At 38.2% G+C, this 13,389-nt stretch overlaps 1 protein-coding gene and 1 long non-coding RNA gene across 2 annotated transcripts in view; both read left to right on the top strand.

Moving 5' to 3' along the window:
• Positions 1–3,255: 3,255 nt before the first annotated feature.
• Positions 3,256–7,194, top strand: LOC137012466 (uncharacterized). The gene is made up of 3 exons (XR_010893571.1): positions 3,256–3,456; positions 3,768–3,848; positions 6,932–7,194. It is a non-coding gene; the product is annotated as an uncharacterized lncRNA (long non-coding RNA).
• A 448-nt stretch (positions 7,195–7,642) lies between these two features.
• Positions 7,643–13,389, top strand: part of LOC137012461 (voltage-dependent T-type calcium channel subunit alpha-1H-like) — a 56,359-nt gene continuing 50,612 nt past the window's right edge. Inside the window, exon 1 of the mRNA XM_067375703.1 lies at positions 7,643–7,819. Coding sequence (XP_067231804.1) covers positions 7,740–7,819 — 80 coding nt within the window. The 5' untranslated portion in view covers positions 7,643–7,739. The remainder of the gene's footprint in view (positions 7,820–13,389) is intronic.

Below are 13,389 nucleotides of genomic sequence, written 5' to 3'. Positions count from 1 at the left end.
GCCTAACCATAAATATCTATGCTTCTAATAACGTACTGGTTCTGTGACTAATGCCTGGCTCACACTACAGGAGTTTTAAAATCCTGTCCAATTGTAAAATCTGGCTGCAGCACACACTTCAGGAGAATCTTTGCAGATTTTCTTCCCTCAAGTCTTAAACATGCTCACACTACAAGATTTGAAATTCGCGGAGCATCACACACTACAAAATGTTATTAAGATTATCTGCCAGAGGAAGCGCGTCACGTGATCTACGCAGCAGCTCAAAAGCAGGTGTAAACAAAATGGATACGGAAACTTGCTGTAGCAATAATAATCGTTTGTTGTGAGAAAACACAAAAGCGGAAGAATAAACGAGTGTGGATGAAAAAATGGTTGAGGAGACGGGCTCAACATGGATTGTCAGTTCTTCAGCGAGAAATGGAGGTAAAATTGACCTTTTATTACTATCGTAGTGTGCTAGAATGTTTACCGTTATAATATTGCCTGCCTACTGTAGTTCAAAAGCGCTAGTGTCACCTTTTACATTGTAGATTCCTTGATCTTGGTTTTGCGGTCGCCATTTCGAAATGTCTGTCACTTCCGTTGCGTCGTATACTTGTTTCCTATTGGCTATTGTGACAGTACTGATGTTATTGCGATCTTGCTCATCCCGATAAATATCAAACATGTTTGATATGATCGGGGTAAGCCCGATTTGTGTGAGGTCAGATCGGGAGGTGTAAGATTTTATCTGTGAACGTCTCACATTACCAGATAATCTGCGCCGAACATCAGAACCGATCGAGGTCGTGGACAAGATTTTTTCTCAGATTCTCGGGAGGGGAAAATCGGGCATAAATCGGCCTAAAACTCCTGTAGTGTGAGCCAGGCATTACCGAAGCGCATCATCTGCAGGAACATTGACATTTCTCTGTACTTGATCAGCATCATCTGCCAGTTTTTGCCTCGCTCTTCATAACTCTGCTGCCGCCATGTTTCCAACGTTCCATTTCCGCGTTAATTAAGTGATTGACAGGGCGGGGCGGGGACTTGATCGGCTGGAAATGCATTTTCAAATCCACATTGAATTTTGCTACTTCGTTGTGGGGCATTTAATGAAAATGCAATCGCACTGTGAGTGTAAATGCAATTAAAGGTGCCCTAGATTGTTTTTTTACAAGATGTAATATAAGTCCTAGGTGTCCCCTGAATGTGTCTGTGAAGTTTCAGCTCAAAATACCCCATAGATTTTTTTTAATACATTTTTTTAACTGCCTATTTTGGGGCATCATTAACTATGCACAGATTTTTTCAGCACGGCCCCTTTAAGAGATGCGTCTCCTCTGCCCCACAAGCTCTCGACTATACATTGCTTTTACAAAGTTCACACAGCTAATATAACCCTCAAATGGATCTTTACAAGATGTTCGTCATGCATGCTGTATGCATGCTTCGAATTATGTGAGTAAAGTATTTATTTTGATGGTTACATTTGATTCTGTGTGAGTTTGAGGCTATGCTCTGTGGCTAACGTCTAATTCTACACTGTTGGAGAGATTTATAAAGAATGAAGTTGTTTATGAATTATACAGACTGCACAAAATGAAAATAGCAACGACTCTTGTCTCCGTGAATACAGTAAGAAACAATGGTAACTTTAACCACATTTAACAGTACATTAGCAACATGCTAATGAAACATTTAGAAAGACAATTTACAAATATCACTAAAAATATCATGATATCATGGATCATGTCAGTTATTATTGCTCCATCTGCCATTTTTCGCTGTTGTTCTTGCTTGCTTACCTTGTCTGTGCACAGATCCAGACTTTAATACTGCCTTTCCTTGTCTAATGCGTCGAATTGGCTGGCATTATGCAAATATTGGGGTCATACATATTAATGATCCCGACTGTTACGTAACAGTCTGTGTTATGTTGAGATCTGAGTGTTTTCCGGAAGTCTTTTAAACAAATGAGATTTACATAAGGAGGAGGAAACAATGGAGTTTGAAACTCACTGTATGTCTTTTCCATCTTCTGAACTCTTGTTATTCAACTATGCCGAGGTAAATTTAAATTCTGATTCTAGGGCACCTTTAAGAAAAATAACATTTAAATAATCATTTTGCTACAATTTTGGCTTGACCGTGTCAAACATATTTAATCATTTCTTTAATACATTTTCATTTGAATTTTGCAACTTATAAAGCATTAAAATATATGTTTAAATTATTTGTTAAACGTAGTGTAGGAAATGGCAAATGTAAATTCTATTATTGAATTTGAATTATCATTTTGCTCCAAACATTGCATAATGGAATGGAAAATGTAAATTTAAACGCAGAAATGCATTGCCATTTTGCATATTACATTTTAAAATTGAATATTGCTACACATATGCTTCCATACCTCTCATGTATGTGAGTGTTCCTTGTGTGACACTGCACATTTTGCATGTTTCCTTAATCAAATACACATGATTCAGGTCGGTGTATCAGACAAAGAAATCATGTTAACGTTACATGTGCAGTGCTGGAGGGCTCCAGCAAAGTGGTTGAGAACCAATGAGCCAAGCCACAGAGAGCAGTATAACGATTAAAAATGAGAAAATAAAAATAATTATTATTATTAGAAACGAGTACAAATTACCAGTCATAAATCTACAGCAGACAGTAATAATTTAATAGCACATTCACCTCACTAGCATGCTCAACACTGTTAGCATAACTGCGATCGTAATTGTATATATAATATAATTGTATACTTTCTATTTAATTAATAATTATCTACTATTGTATTGTAGTTATTTAGCTAACAACATGCTACACTCACCCGGGGGAGCGCGGCTGTCATAATCGTGCACCAGTAGCGCCGTATCAACAGTATCCATTTCAACATCTAACGTTACTTCCTCCAGCTCACCACGGACACCTCTTTTTGTCGCCCGTGTCTGGCGTGATTTAACATCTCCCTAATTGTTCCAAGAAAACCTGGAAGGCACAGCCTGCGGTGTAAGGTCATTTAGTACCGGACTCTGGATGGACGCGGACGTCTTCCTCTGTGAAGTGCACAGCACACACAAAAGTGCTGCCCATCCTCACTGTAAATGACGTCCCCTCATCTCTTAGTACAGCCCAAATCAGCGCTTTTTCACATTTCATCGCTCGGAAAGCCGTGAAACGACAAGTAGGGTTGTTTCTTCTTTGAGTTGTAACACAAAGGCACGCTACAAGACTGACTACTTTTAGTCTCCGCCATTTTTCTGGAAGCGCTTTCACTGATCGTAGCGGGCGTCGGCGCGACCGGAAGAAACTACTTCCGTTCTCGGCCGCCATTTTGTGAAATAGGCCTCGGCTGCATTTTCTAAATTCTGGGTGGCAGTTGAGAGATTAGAGTTACCATGACAACTGCGGCGCATCCTCAGACAACACAGAGGACCGCTTGAATCTATCATTTACAGATGAGATAAGGTTAGTTAAATTCATCAAATTTCATGTCAAACTCTCCGTTAGTGTATCACTTCAGTCATTTAGGTGAAATTACATCATTAAGATGCTAAACTGAGTTCAACCAGTTGTGTGAAAGAATATTTCTTTCTTTCTAGAAAAACAACAAAATAACTAACGTTATGTGTGATGTGATGTAAATAGAGGCTGTTACTTGATTTGTCACCAACATGAAATTTCATCAATAAATGGAGCTGAAAATCACTTTGAGGCCATCCGTTAGCTAACGTTACATTTGTCAATTTTTTGTATGTATTTTTTGTCATCATTTTTAGAGCCTATCTGACGGTGTTTACACGTGAGTGGCAAGGAAAACACGCATTTTGTGAGAATCCGAGGATTGCTCCTAAATATAGGTGAGTATTTACGCATATATTACAACTATTCTTTTCAGTAATTTTAGTCAGATCATTCAGTGAATAACCTTGGATACTTATGAATTTTAATTGGCCAAGACAAGAGTTAATTTACACTGAAGCATGTTTTCAGCATCTCTAAAGACATTTTCCGTCTTAATAAGAGAGATAAAAGAGTATCCGGTGTGAAGTAATGCGGGTAAAGCCAAACCCTTTCGCAGTTTTTTCTTTGGATAATGGCGTTTCTTGCTTCACACCTGAGACAGACTGACATGGTTTGGGATAAATCACTGAAGATTTGGTCGCTTTAAAGAAAATCGAAGGACTTTAGGGGCCGTTCACACAGAACGCGTTTTTCTATTCCAGTGCGCTAACGTTACTTTCCCATTGTTTTTCTATTGACGGACGTGCATGACCGTTACGCTCGCGTCTCGCACATGAGCGCCGCGTTTTTAAGACGCCGTGTCAAGTTAAAAAAATTTCAACTTTTACACGCAGCGCCGCTCATCAATGTCAGTTCCAAAACAGTGGACCAATCAGAAGAACTCGGAGGCGGGGCAAGCGTTGCGAGCTTCTGTTTACAGCAGCAAGTTGGCATGACAACTGTTTTATTTGACTGCAACATGGCAGAGGAAGCGCTCATTATTATCTTATTTTCTTTTTTTTTTACATTTCAACACTGGTATCTATCAATTCTGCTAATTCTATTATTTCCGTTATTGTCGTTATTGAATCACGTCTCAAAAGCGCATCTCGAGAAATAGGCATGGCAAGCCGATTTAACATTAATTCCTTTTCACTGTTATATTTTATTTTATTAGTACTTAATATAAATTGTTACTTTTAGTTACTAGTAGTTTTTTATATCACTTATACAATAGTTACTACTATTAATTTAATTTAATTATTCACTACATATATTGTGTTCTACTAGTAACATTTTAAATTGAACTGTAACCATGTGACTAGTCAATACATAAGACAAGTAAAAAATAGCTAGTAGCTGAGATATAAGAATTGTTATAACATTACTAGTAACATTAATGTTACAAGTGTTCGTGTTTCCCATACATTAACCCGCCACATTCTAGTTTGTCCACCCACTGTCTCAATGTTTAATGGAAATTAGGCCTGTTGCGATATTTAATTAACCGACTGATAATTGTGCAAAAGTGTGAGTCATGGAGCAAAAGGAATAGACTAGCACCAATTAAGTTTTCATGTACTATATTTAAAGTCATCTGAAGCCATTCCATAGCTTCATGTGAGGGACAGAAGAATGTGTAGCCTACATTTAATTTAAATTTAAGTTCAAGGAAACTCGTCTTCCCTCCGCTGCAGCTGTCAATCGTTCTCCATTCAGCACTCAAACGGCACATCGTGTTTGGTCACAACAGTCAGCATGGTAAAAACTCTCCAATATGATATATTCCCATTATAGTACTTGATATGTAGATAAAGGACTGTGGATTTGCATAAAATGACTTTATCTTGCTGGCTACAGGGTGTCTGTTAGAACGCACAACGCAAGGACTATAAATTGACGTCACATGCACAATAACTGGAATTTAAAAGTAAGAAGACACATATGATTAATAAACTGTTAGATGCAGATATACACTCTTTGTTCCATGAACCAGTTCACCAAAAAATGAAAATTCTGTCATCATTTTCTCACCCTCAATTTGTTCCTAATCTGTATAAATTTCTTTGTTCTGTTGAACGCAAAGGTCAATATTTTGAAGAAAGTTTGTATCCAGGCCGCTTTGGGACACCATTGACTTCCATAGTTGGAAAAAAACTACTATGGAAGTCAATGGTGCCCCAGAACTGTTCAGTTTCTCACATTCTTCAGAATATCTTACTTTGTCTTCAACAGAACAAAGAAATTTATACAGGTTTGGAACAACATGAGGTTTAGTAAATGATGACAAAATTTTCATTTTTAGGTGAACTATCCCTTTAAGCACATCATTCTGCACCCGGGATGCGCATAAGCGGTTTGTGCTGCTGTATTGAAGCGTTTCATATTATCATGGTTTTGCACACTGAAAGATTATTAATAGCTTGTTTTGTTCTGTAGTATCTATCATATCTTGTTGCCCCATTAAAAAGCTGCACAATACATTTAAAATAAACGTCTTTTAATCTTCCATTATTATAAATTCATATAATTCTTTAGATTCATAATATAAATCTAATATAAATATTTTTTTCCATTTCATGAGAAGAATACAAATAGAAGAGAATACAAATAGTAATTTTAAACTTATTAACATGTTTAGATGCTTTATTAACATGTTTAGATTTTATAAAATTACTGTGCAAAGTTTTTTTTCAAGAATTAGGCTAGCATACTTTTTGCTGCTGAATTATATATTCACCTAGTTTTTATTTATTTATTTATTGGTCAGTTTAAGATTATATATTTCTTTTCATTTGTTGTTTTTCTCTATAATGAAGTAGTGTGTTTAGTGCATATTGGGTTGTGTTTAACAAATCAAAGAGTGACCATTGGTTCCACAAATACAGATGTATAGATACAGGTCCCCACTAATTATTGGTTGGTTGTGGGTCTCTGTCGGAAGAAATGGGCACGCAGGGGCACCGCGATGCGACCGCAAAGGGCACTTTCACTTTCGTGATCAAAGGGGCAGGGGCTCAAGACATCCCCCCGTCCCCCCGTATATATATATATATATATATATATAATTGTAATATATAGTAATACTAATCATATTGAATTCTAATTAAAATTCAATACTGTTGTAATTGAAAGGGAAGTAGTCACTATTGGATTACCTACTAGTATTATAAAAGCACTAGTCACTCTGGCTGCACGTTATATAGAAATTATCGAAATATTGCAAATGTGCATATCCCAGTGGCTTATGATAACGGAATCATTTTAATACTTCAAAAGATTGCGCCAAGTGTAAGTTTCGGGTCACTGCAGAGTAGACTGGATGCATGGCTGTTATTTACTAACGATATTTACTACTAGTTCGTATAAAGGAATATTTGTTAAATTGGCTCGCCATACAGTCATTGTTCGCTTGACATATTTGTTCTTTTAACTGTAGGATTCCATTATCAGACGCTTTATCATGACTGATAGCGAGGAGAGAGAACACTTTCATTACTTGGAGAGAGGAGAGGTAAGAGTACCCATTTCAGCCCTGTACCGGGCGCCCGGTCCCAGTGAAGAGATCGGCGATGAGAAGGAAAAGAGCAGCACATGGATCCCGGTCCTTGAGAGCTTTCAGGCACAGGGGTCTGGGGCCCGGGACCCCACTCCAGATTTGGTCTCCGATGAGGAGAAGCAGCCCCCCTACCCGATGCTTGCGCCTGTGGTGTTCTTCTGCATCAAGCAGACCACTCGTCCACATAGCTAAGTCACTGCTCTTGACGGAATATCTTTTGTAGCTTTAATAAGAATCAGTGTTTACTTTACTTAGTCTTCACTGTATAATTCAGTGTTTTATTTTTACATTTGATTATTCAATTTCTGTTGTTAAATAAACCTAATGTAGGCCTAACCTGAAAGCCTAAACCCCCTGGTTTACACGGATGTTGAAATGACACTTAGTTTTTAGGTAGCTAATGCTAAAGTAAAACACTGCTATTCACAAGTTGTGGATGCTTTCTTCTCATAAAAAGAATGTGAAACATGTATGTTGGTTTTATCATTTTCAGTTTTTAAATATATTTACTACTAGTTCGTATAAAGGATTTTTTTTTAAATTGGCTCACCATACAGTCATTGTTCGCTTGACATATTTGTTCTTTTAACTGTACCAGGCGCCCTGTCCCAGTGAAGAGATCGGCGATGAGGAGGAAAAGAGCACTCCAGATTTGGTCTCCGATGAGGAGGAGAAGCCCCCCTACCCGATGCTTGCGCCTGTGGTGTTCTTCTGCATCAAGCAGACCACTCTTCCACGTAGCTGGTGTCTCAGGATGGTTGACAACCCATATCCTTTAACTAATATTTTCATCTGAAACTACTATTTAGCAGTTTAGTATGTGGTTTGAAGGTTACGCCGATGACTGTGGCATTAATACACAATAATCGATCAATTCCGGTTTTGTTTTTTCTTGGACCTGACAGGACTTCGGTATCAATTAAGATCTGTAGGTGTATGCTGAATGGCTGGCTGGTTGCCGCGGCAGCTTGCAGCTTCCTGCGTGTATTTTGACAGGAAACTTCAACAAATAAGAGCTGATCTCGTTCTCCCACCGGTGTAGGCTTCCCAAAGATATGTCCTTTTGGCAGTGTTGCAATCAAGAGCACTATTTTATAAATAGCTTCATTAGCTGTAGGGGCGGCTCAAGCTCTCTGCTAAGTCTCTTCAGAAGTGATGCACAAAATGCAGCCTGGCACATAGACGTTGGAACAGGGGGGGGGCGGACGCATTGCGGCTTCGGCAAGGTTTTGTTCCGTCTTCTGAGCGGTGTCAACTCACACCAGAAGCATTTCAGAAGCGAAGCAGCGGGATTCCCGAGACCACGAGATTTGCATGTCTGACGTTTTTTCATTGATTTCTTCGTGTTTTTAATGGCTAAATTGTTATATTTTGTCCGGTTTTATTGTGTTTATTGCTATGCCATACTTTATTTTGCTGTAGCCATACAGATGAAGTTAATACACTTAAAATTCCATATATGTACAACAAAAACAAAGAAATTTCAAGTTTTCAATTCGAATCTCTTGTTGTCAGTTTCTGGCATCGTAGTGATGCGAAATATGTCCAGGAGTTTACTCAGGGTGATTATTTTGACTTTATTTTGTATTTGAGCTGCGCGTCTTTGACGCGGCGTCCGTCAAAAATAGGCGAGGTGCCTATCTTTAGCGAAGTGGCGCGGCGAGCCGCTTCTGGGAGGCTTCTCAAACGCACCGCGGCTGGTGTAAACACGAGCATTGACTAGAGTGGCCGCGAATCAGCTCCGGTAGCCGCGTCGCAGCCGTAACGCGCCTCACACGCGTGCAGTGTAAACGAGGGTTAACACGTACAGACTCCATGTAGGCCTATGATTCGCTCTTTTGTTGTTCTGTTTTCTTTCAGGATCAAAAATACAACAAATGAAAGTGTTTATCTGTATTTCCGACTGATGAGAACTATGCACATACATTCATAAATCAGTCAATTTTGTATTTTATTATGAGATATTTTATTCTAATGTGATCAGTGACTCAAGCGCTGATGGACCAAAGAGCGCGCATTTCGACATTTGCAGTAAAAACTTGAAATATAAATTCTTAGAAAATGCATTTAATACCAATATATTGAAACGTCTATTTATATACTCCATTAATAAAGGAGTCCAGACATTGGAAAAATATCAGTCCACATGCGTTTTATATTTAATATGAGGGAAATAGATATGCATGCATGCGTGACAAAAAAAAAAAAAAATCTTTAACTTTTAGGTATAATATTTTTTTAGTAATTCTGTCAATTACACTAAGGTTATTACATTGTCTGCTATATATTTGCTTCTTATTTATTAAATACAGGCAATTGATTGATAAAACATTGATCAAAATTAAGATACAATTTATACAAAACGAATATCTTTTAAAAAGAGTTTTCTATAAAACAAAACTTAATGAAGTCGTCAAAATCATGTTTTACCAAAAACAGCGCCGTTGCTAGGAGGGCACCAGCGCCTCTGCCTTTCAGCGCCTATGCCTCGCGAGTGGATGATGGCCCTGAAGACGCCTAGCAATGATGTACCTTTAGAGGTAGTATAGCTTTAGTTAAGCTATACCTTAAGAGTCTTCGTAGCGTGCTAAGAGACAATGTTATCGGAAACGCAGCCCAGGTATGATGCGTTTCATGCGTAATGGAGATTCCAAAGTGCTCTTCTTTGGTCAGAACCATGGAGAGCGATCGCGGATAGGTCTGTCCTATGCACCGAAACTTTTAACAATACAACAAAATATCATCAAAGCATCAAGCTATTAAAATCTATATTATGTATACGCACAGATAATATAACAGTAGGCTATATAAGTCAATATTTTTTTATTAGGTTAAGCAGTGATTGGATAACGTTTTTTTTTTTATTTAACATTTTTAATTTAAGGCCCACCCACAATTGGTCTAGCCCATCCAAAACTGGAATCCTGGCGCCGCCTGGGCCACACTGAGCTGTGCGTAACGCCCACAGACGTGAAGTGAACGAGACAGAGGCTGTCCTGTACTGTCTGAAATGGTTAACTCTGTGGCGATGCATGTGCAAAACAGATTTAACTAATCATAAAGTCAATCAGGATACATAATACTATAGTACTGGAGTTTCCTCCATTTTGTGGTTTGCTTTTTGTTGCTTAGCCATAAAGCAAATTACTCTTAGGCTGTAATCGTTTTCATATTCCATTTGAACATCCAGAAATAATATATTAATAACTTAATGAGAACATTAGCAAAATGTTCATAGTGCATATTTTTGTTAGCTGGGATTAAATAATGCCAGAAATTTCTCTTGAAGTTCTCTTGAAACTATCTCTTGAAGTAAAGATTGAAGAAAGACTGTTTAGCTGGGTTCAATTAGTAAAACTGGGATATTTAATGAGCTTCCGTGTTCACAAGGAAACAGATATCATCAAGAGGGTGTTTAGTGTTGTGATTTAAATAATCCCAAATTTTACTTGGCATGCCACCATACAAGGTGCCAATTTCCAGAGAAACACTATGGCTATCAGGTTCATTACATCTATTATCAGGAAAGGTTTTTCTGTAGACTAGCACAACACAAGCTTGTCTTGCTGCAGGTTTGATCCTTTTCTACTCAGCACAACTTCTCACCATTAAATGGAAGCATGTGTTTATGGTGTGGATCATTTGGTTTGACTGTGAAGCTTGGCACTGTGGGATAGGTCATGGGTTGTGCATCACAGAGAAACAAAGAAAGGCTTTGCTGGCAGACACAATGAGAGATTGCAGTCTCTCAACATGTTCTTGTTTTTTGAAACCCCACAGACAGGAACAAATGCACTTTAGCTTCACGACATAAACCTACAGTACACTCTGATTTAGGATCGTAATGTTGCATCTGTATTAAAGGATGAAATTAGAGTGGACATTTGGAGATCTGATGCTGTTTTGGTTGTAGACAGCAGAGTCTGATGGGAATCAGTGCTTGTATAACCTCTAGTCTTTGAATGTAGCTATAGGAGAGGAAGCTGAATGATTTATTGGTCTAGGGCATATGGAGAAGAGGAGTCAGTCACAGCCAAAGCATGCTGAATAGAGGAGTGTTTGAGGATTAATATCAGTTCAGCTGGACTTCTGTATATCCTTAGGCCTGCAGCTCGTAGAGCATTTAGAGCAATGGCATAGAACTAACAAGGCCTGTACAAATCTGCTGTCTTCTCATAGTTTTATGACTTCAAATGAACAGTAGCGATAAAGGCACATGCGCTTGTGACTTTAATGGACAGCCTGTACATATGACTCAAATTTATGAACTGTTTCATATCTGCTGCACAGGCAAGCTTCATGAGTCAGGTTGTGACTGTACGATACACCAATACCAGCTGCACGTGCTTGCTCTCCTCTCTGACAGCGAGTTGAGACGCACACGCCTCCTCTCATTCACAGCGCAGACACATAATAAAGCCGCCTTTGACATTCAAGTGCCAAAATAACCTCCTTTTCGAGGTTTATTAATGGTCATATACACTCAGAAACAATATCACAATGCTTGGTGAGTATTAATGTAAAACAGTTCAGGAAGGATGTGTCCGTGCGTTCTTTAGGTCTTAAAGAGACAGTAGCCGAATAAACTTGCCGCTCTCTATGTTGTTTTGTTAATCAACAGACAAAGAGAAAATCACTTACTGCTCTTGACTCTTGAAGATTATCCAATGTAATTTTACATTTGATTAGCCTACTTTGTGTTTTATTCAGTTTCTTACCTAATTACTACAGTTAGACCTACCTGAAAATAGAAAGCAGTCTATTTCTATTTCTATCTTTATTCTATTGTATTTGTGCTATAGTTAGTAATTTGTTCATATTTTATTACTGTTTACTTGTCTTTTTTAAATTCAATTTACCATTTGAAATCAAGCTTCCTTGTGCTGTGTGTAATATATTGCAACAAAATATAATTGATCTGTTTTTGTCCATATAAGAAAGTCTTTTATTTAGTTAAAGACGTTTCCAAAAATATTGCATGCACTTCAGTGTTCTTGTTCTATTTATATTAACATTGCATTTAAGGAGTAATGCATGAATTGACCTAATGACTTCAGCGCTATTCAAGCTGTAGCAATGCAATTTAAGTTTTTGTGTCACTTTACTATGTTAGAGTTACTTTGCCTGTCAATCAAACTCTATGACCTCTATTTTCTGCACACAAATGCATCCTCGTATTCTGGTTCACTAGGGATTGATAATTTGAGTTTGTCTTTGCTCCCGGGACCATTTCACCTTATTGTTCCTGTGGATGAAAGTATTTAGCAGCATGTTGTGGAGACAAAGAGGAACGATGATGGTTTGGATGTGATCAGTAGGTTTTCTTGCAGTACAGCTGGCCTGGTGCGGTTCTCAGATCTGCTGGATCTGTTGTAGAAATTCAGCCACCTGACAGTGATAAATGCCTCGTCTCTTGCAACTGCATTCTATAAACCTTTTACTTATCCAGGTCCATGATCATTAAAAGCCCCTCAGCTTGTGGAATCTGGTATTTTATCATACTCTCTGTTGAAAGGACTAGACCAGGAATTAATTTCTGTACTGGTTAATACTGGTTAATGATGGCATCTGGCTTTCGGCTAATTCCACTGCTGGAGAAACAGATAATAGAGGTCAGACCTTCATCAGTATTTAATGTAAAGGACTTATTCCCTCCTATCATTATTGTGTCATTGTTCATAAATAGTATGTTGAATCAGTGTTTTTAAGGCATGGGATTTGCTGTCTCCATTAAAGTCTCCCCAAAGTCCCTTTAAGGCATGCCATTTCATTCAACGGCCATCTTGCTAATGGATAGAAATGCTTTAGATAGATAGATAGATGGAACTTAAAAAAAGATCTTTTTGGCAGCAAACCCACCAGATGGTGCACACAGGGATAAAAAAGTACCCAATGTGTATAATTAAATATACTGCTGGATCTTTAATGTTGTGGGCCTAATTTCTTGCTGGAGGTCAAAGACTATAGAATAACACAAGACGTGTCACTCATATTGTTTTGAATGGGAGAAAGTGTAACGCGCGATATGATGGAATAAGTCCCGCCTTCTAAATAAGAGCCAATCGCCGACTGGTAAAGTCATCGCGTCACTTCAGCGGCCGTTAGAATCACCGGTTTCTATAGAAACAGTTAGACGCGCACCTCCGAAGAGACGTGCATTTAGGTCTGCGCATGGGCATTAGCTTGATCCAGCCTGAAAAATACAGTTTTTTTTTTTTTGTCATGATTCGAGCGTTTAGAAGCTACATTTATAAGCCGGTTGTTGTTAGATTTCATTGGTGATTTTAAATATGAAATTTAATCGTAAGGTTGGTCGAACAGTTTTTGGAGAATTTGAT

The sequence above is a fragment of the Chanodichthys erythropterus genome, chromosome 3 (assembly GCF_024489055.1).
Source record: "Chanodichthys erythropterus isolate Z2021 chromosome 3, ASM2448905v1, whole genome shotgun sequence".
In the NCBI taxonomy this organism is placed as follows: Eukaryota; Metazoa; Chordata; class Actinopteri; order Cypriniformes; family Xenocyprididae; genus Chanodichthys; species Chanodichthys erythropterus.
The sequence above is the reverse complement of the archived record's forward strand: the minus strand, read 5'-3'. Positions and strand labels throughout refer to the sequence as shown.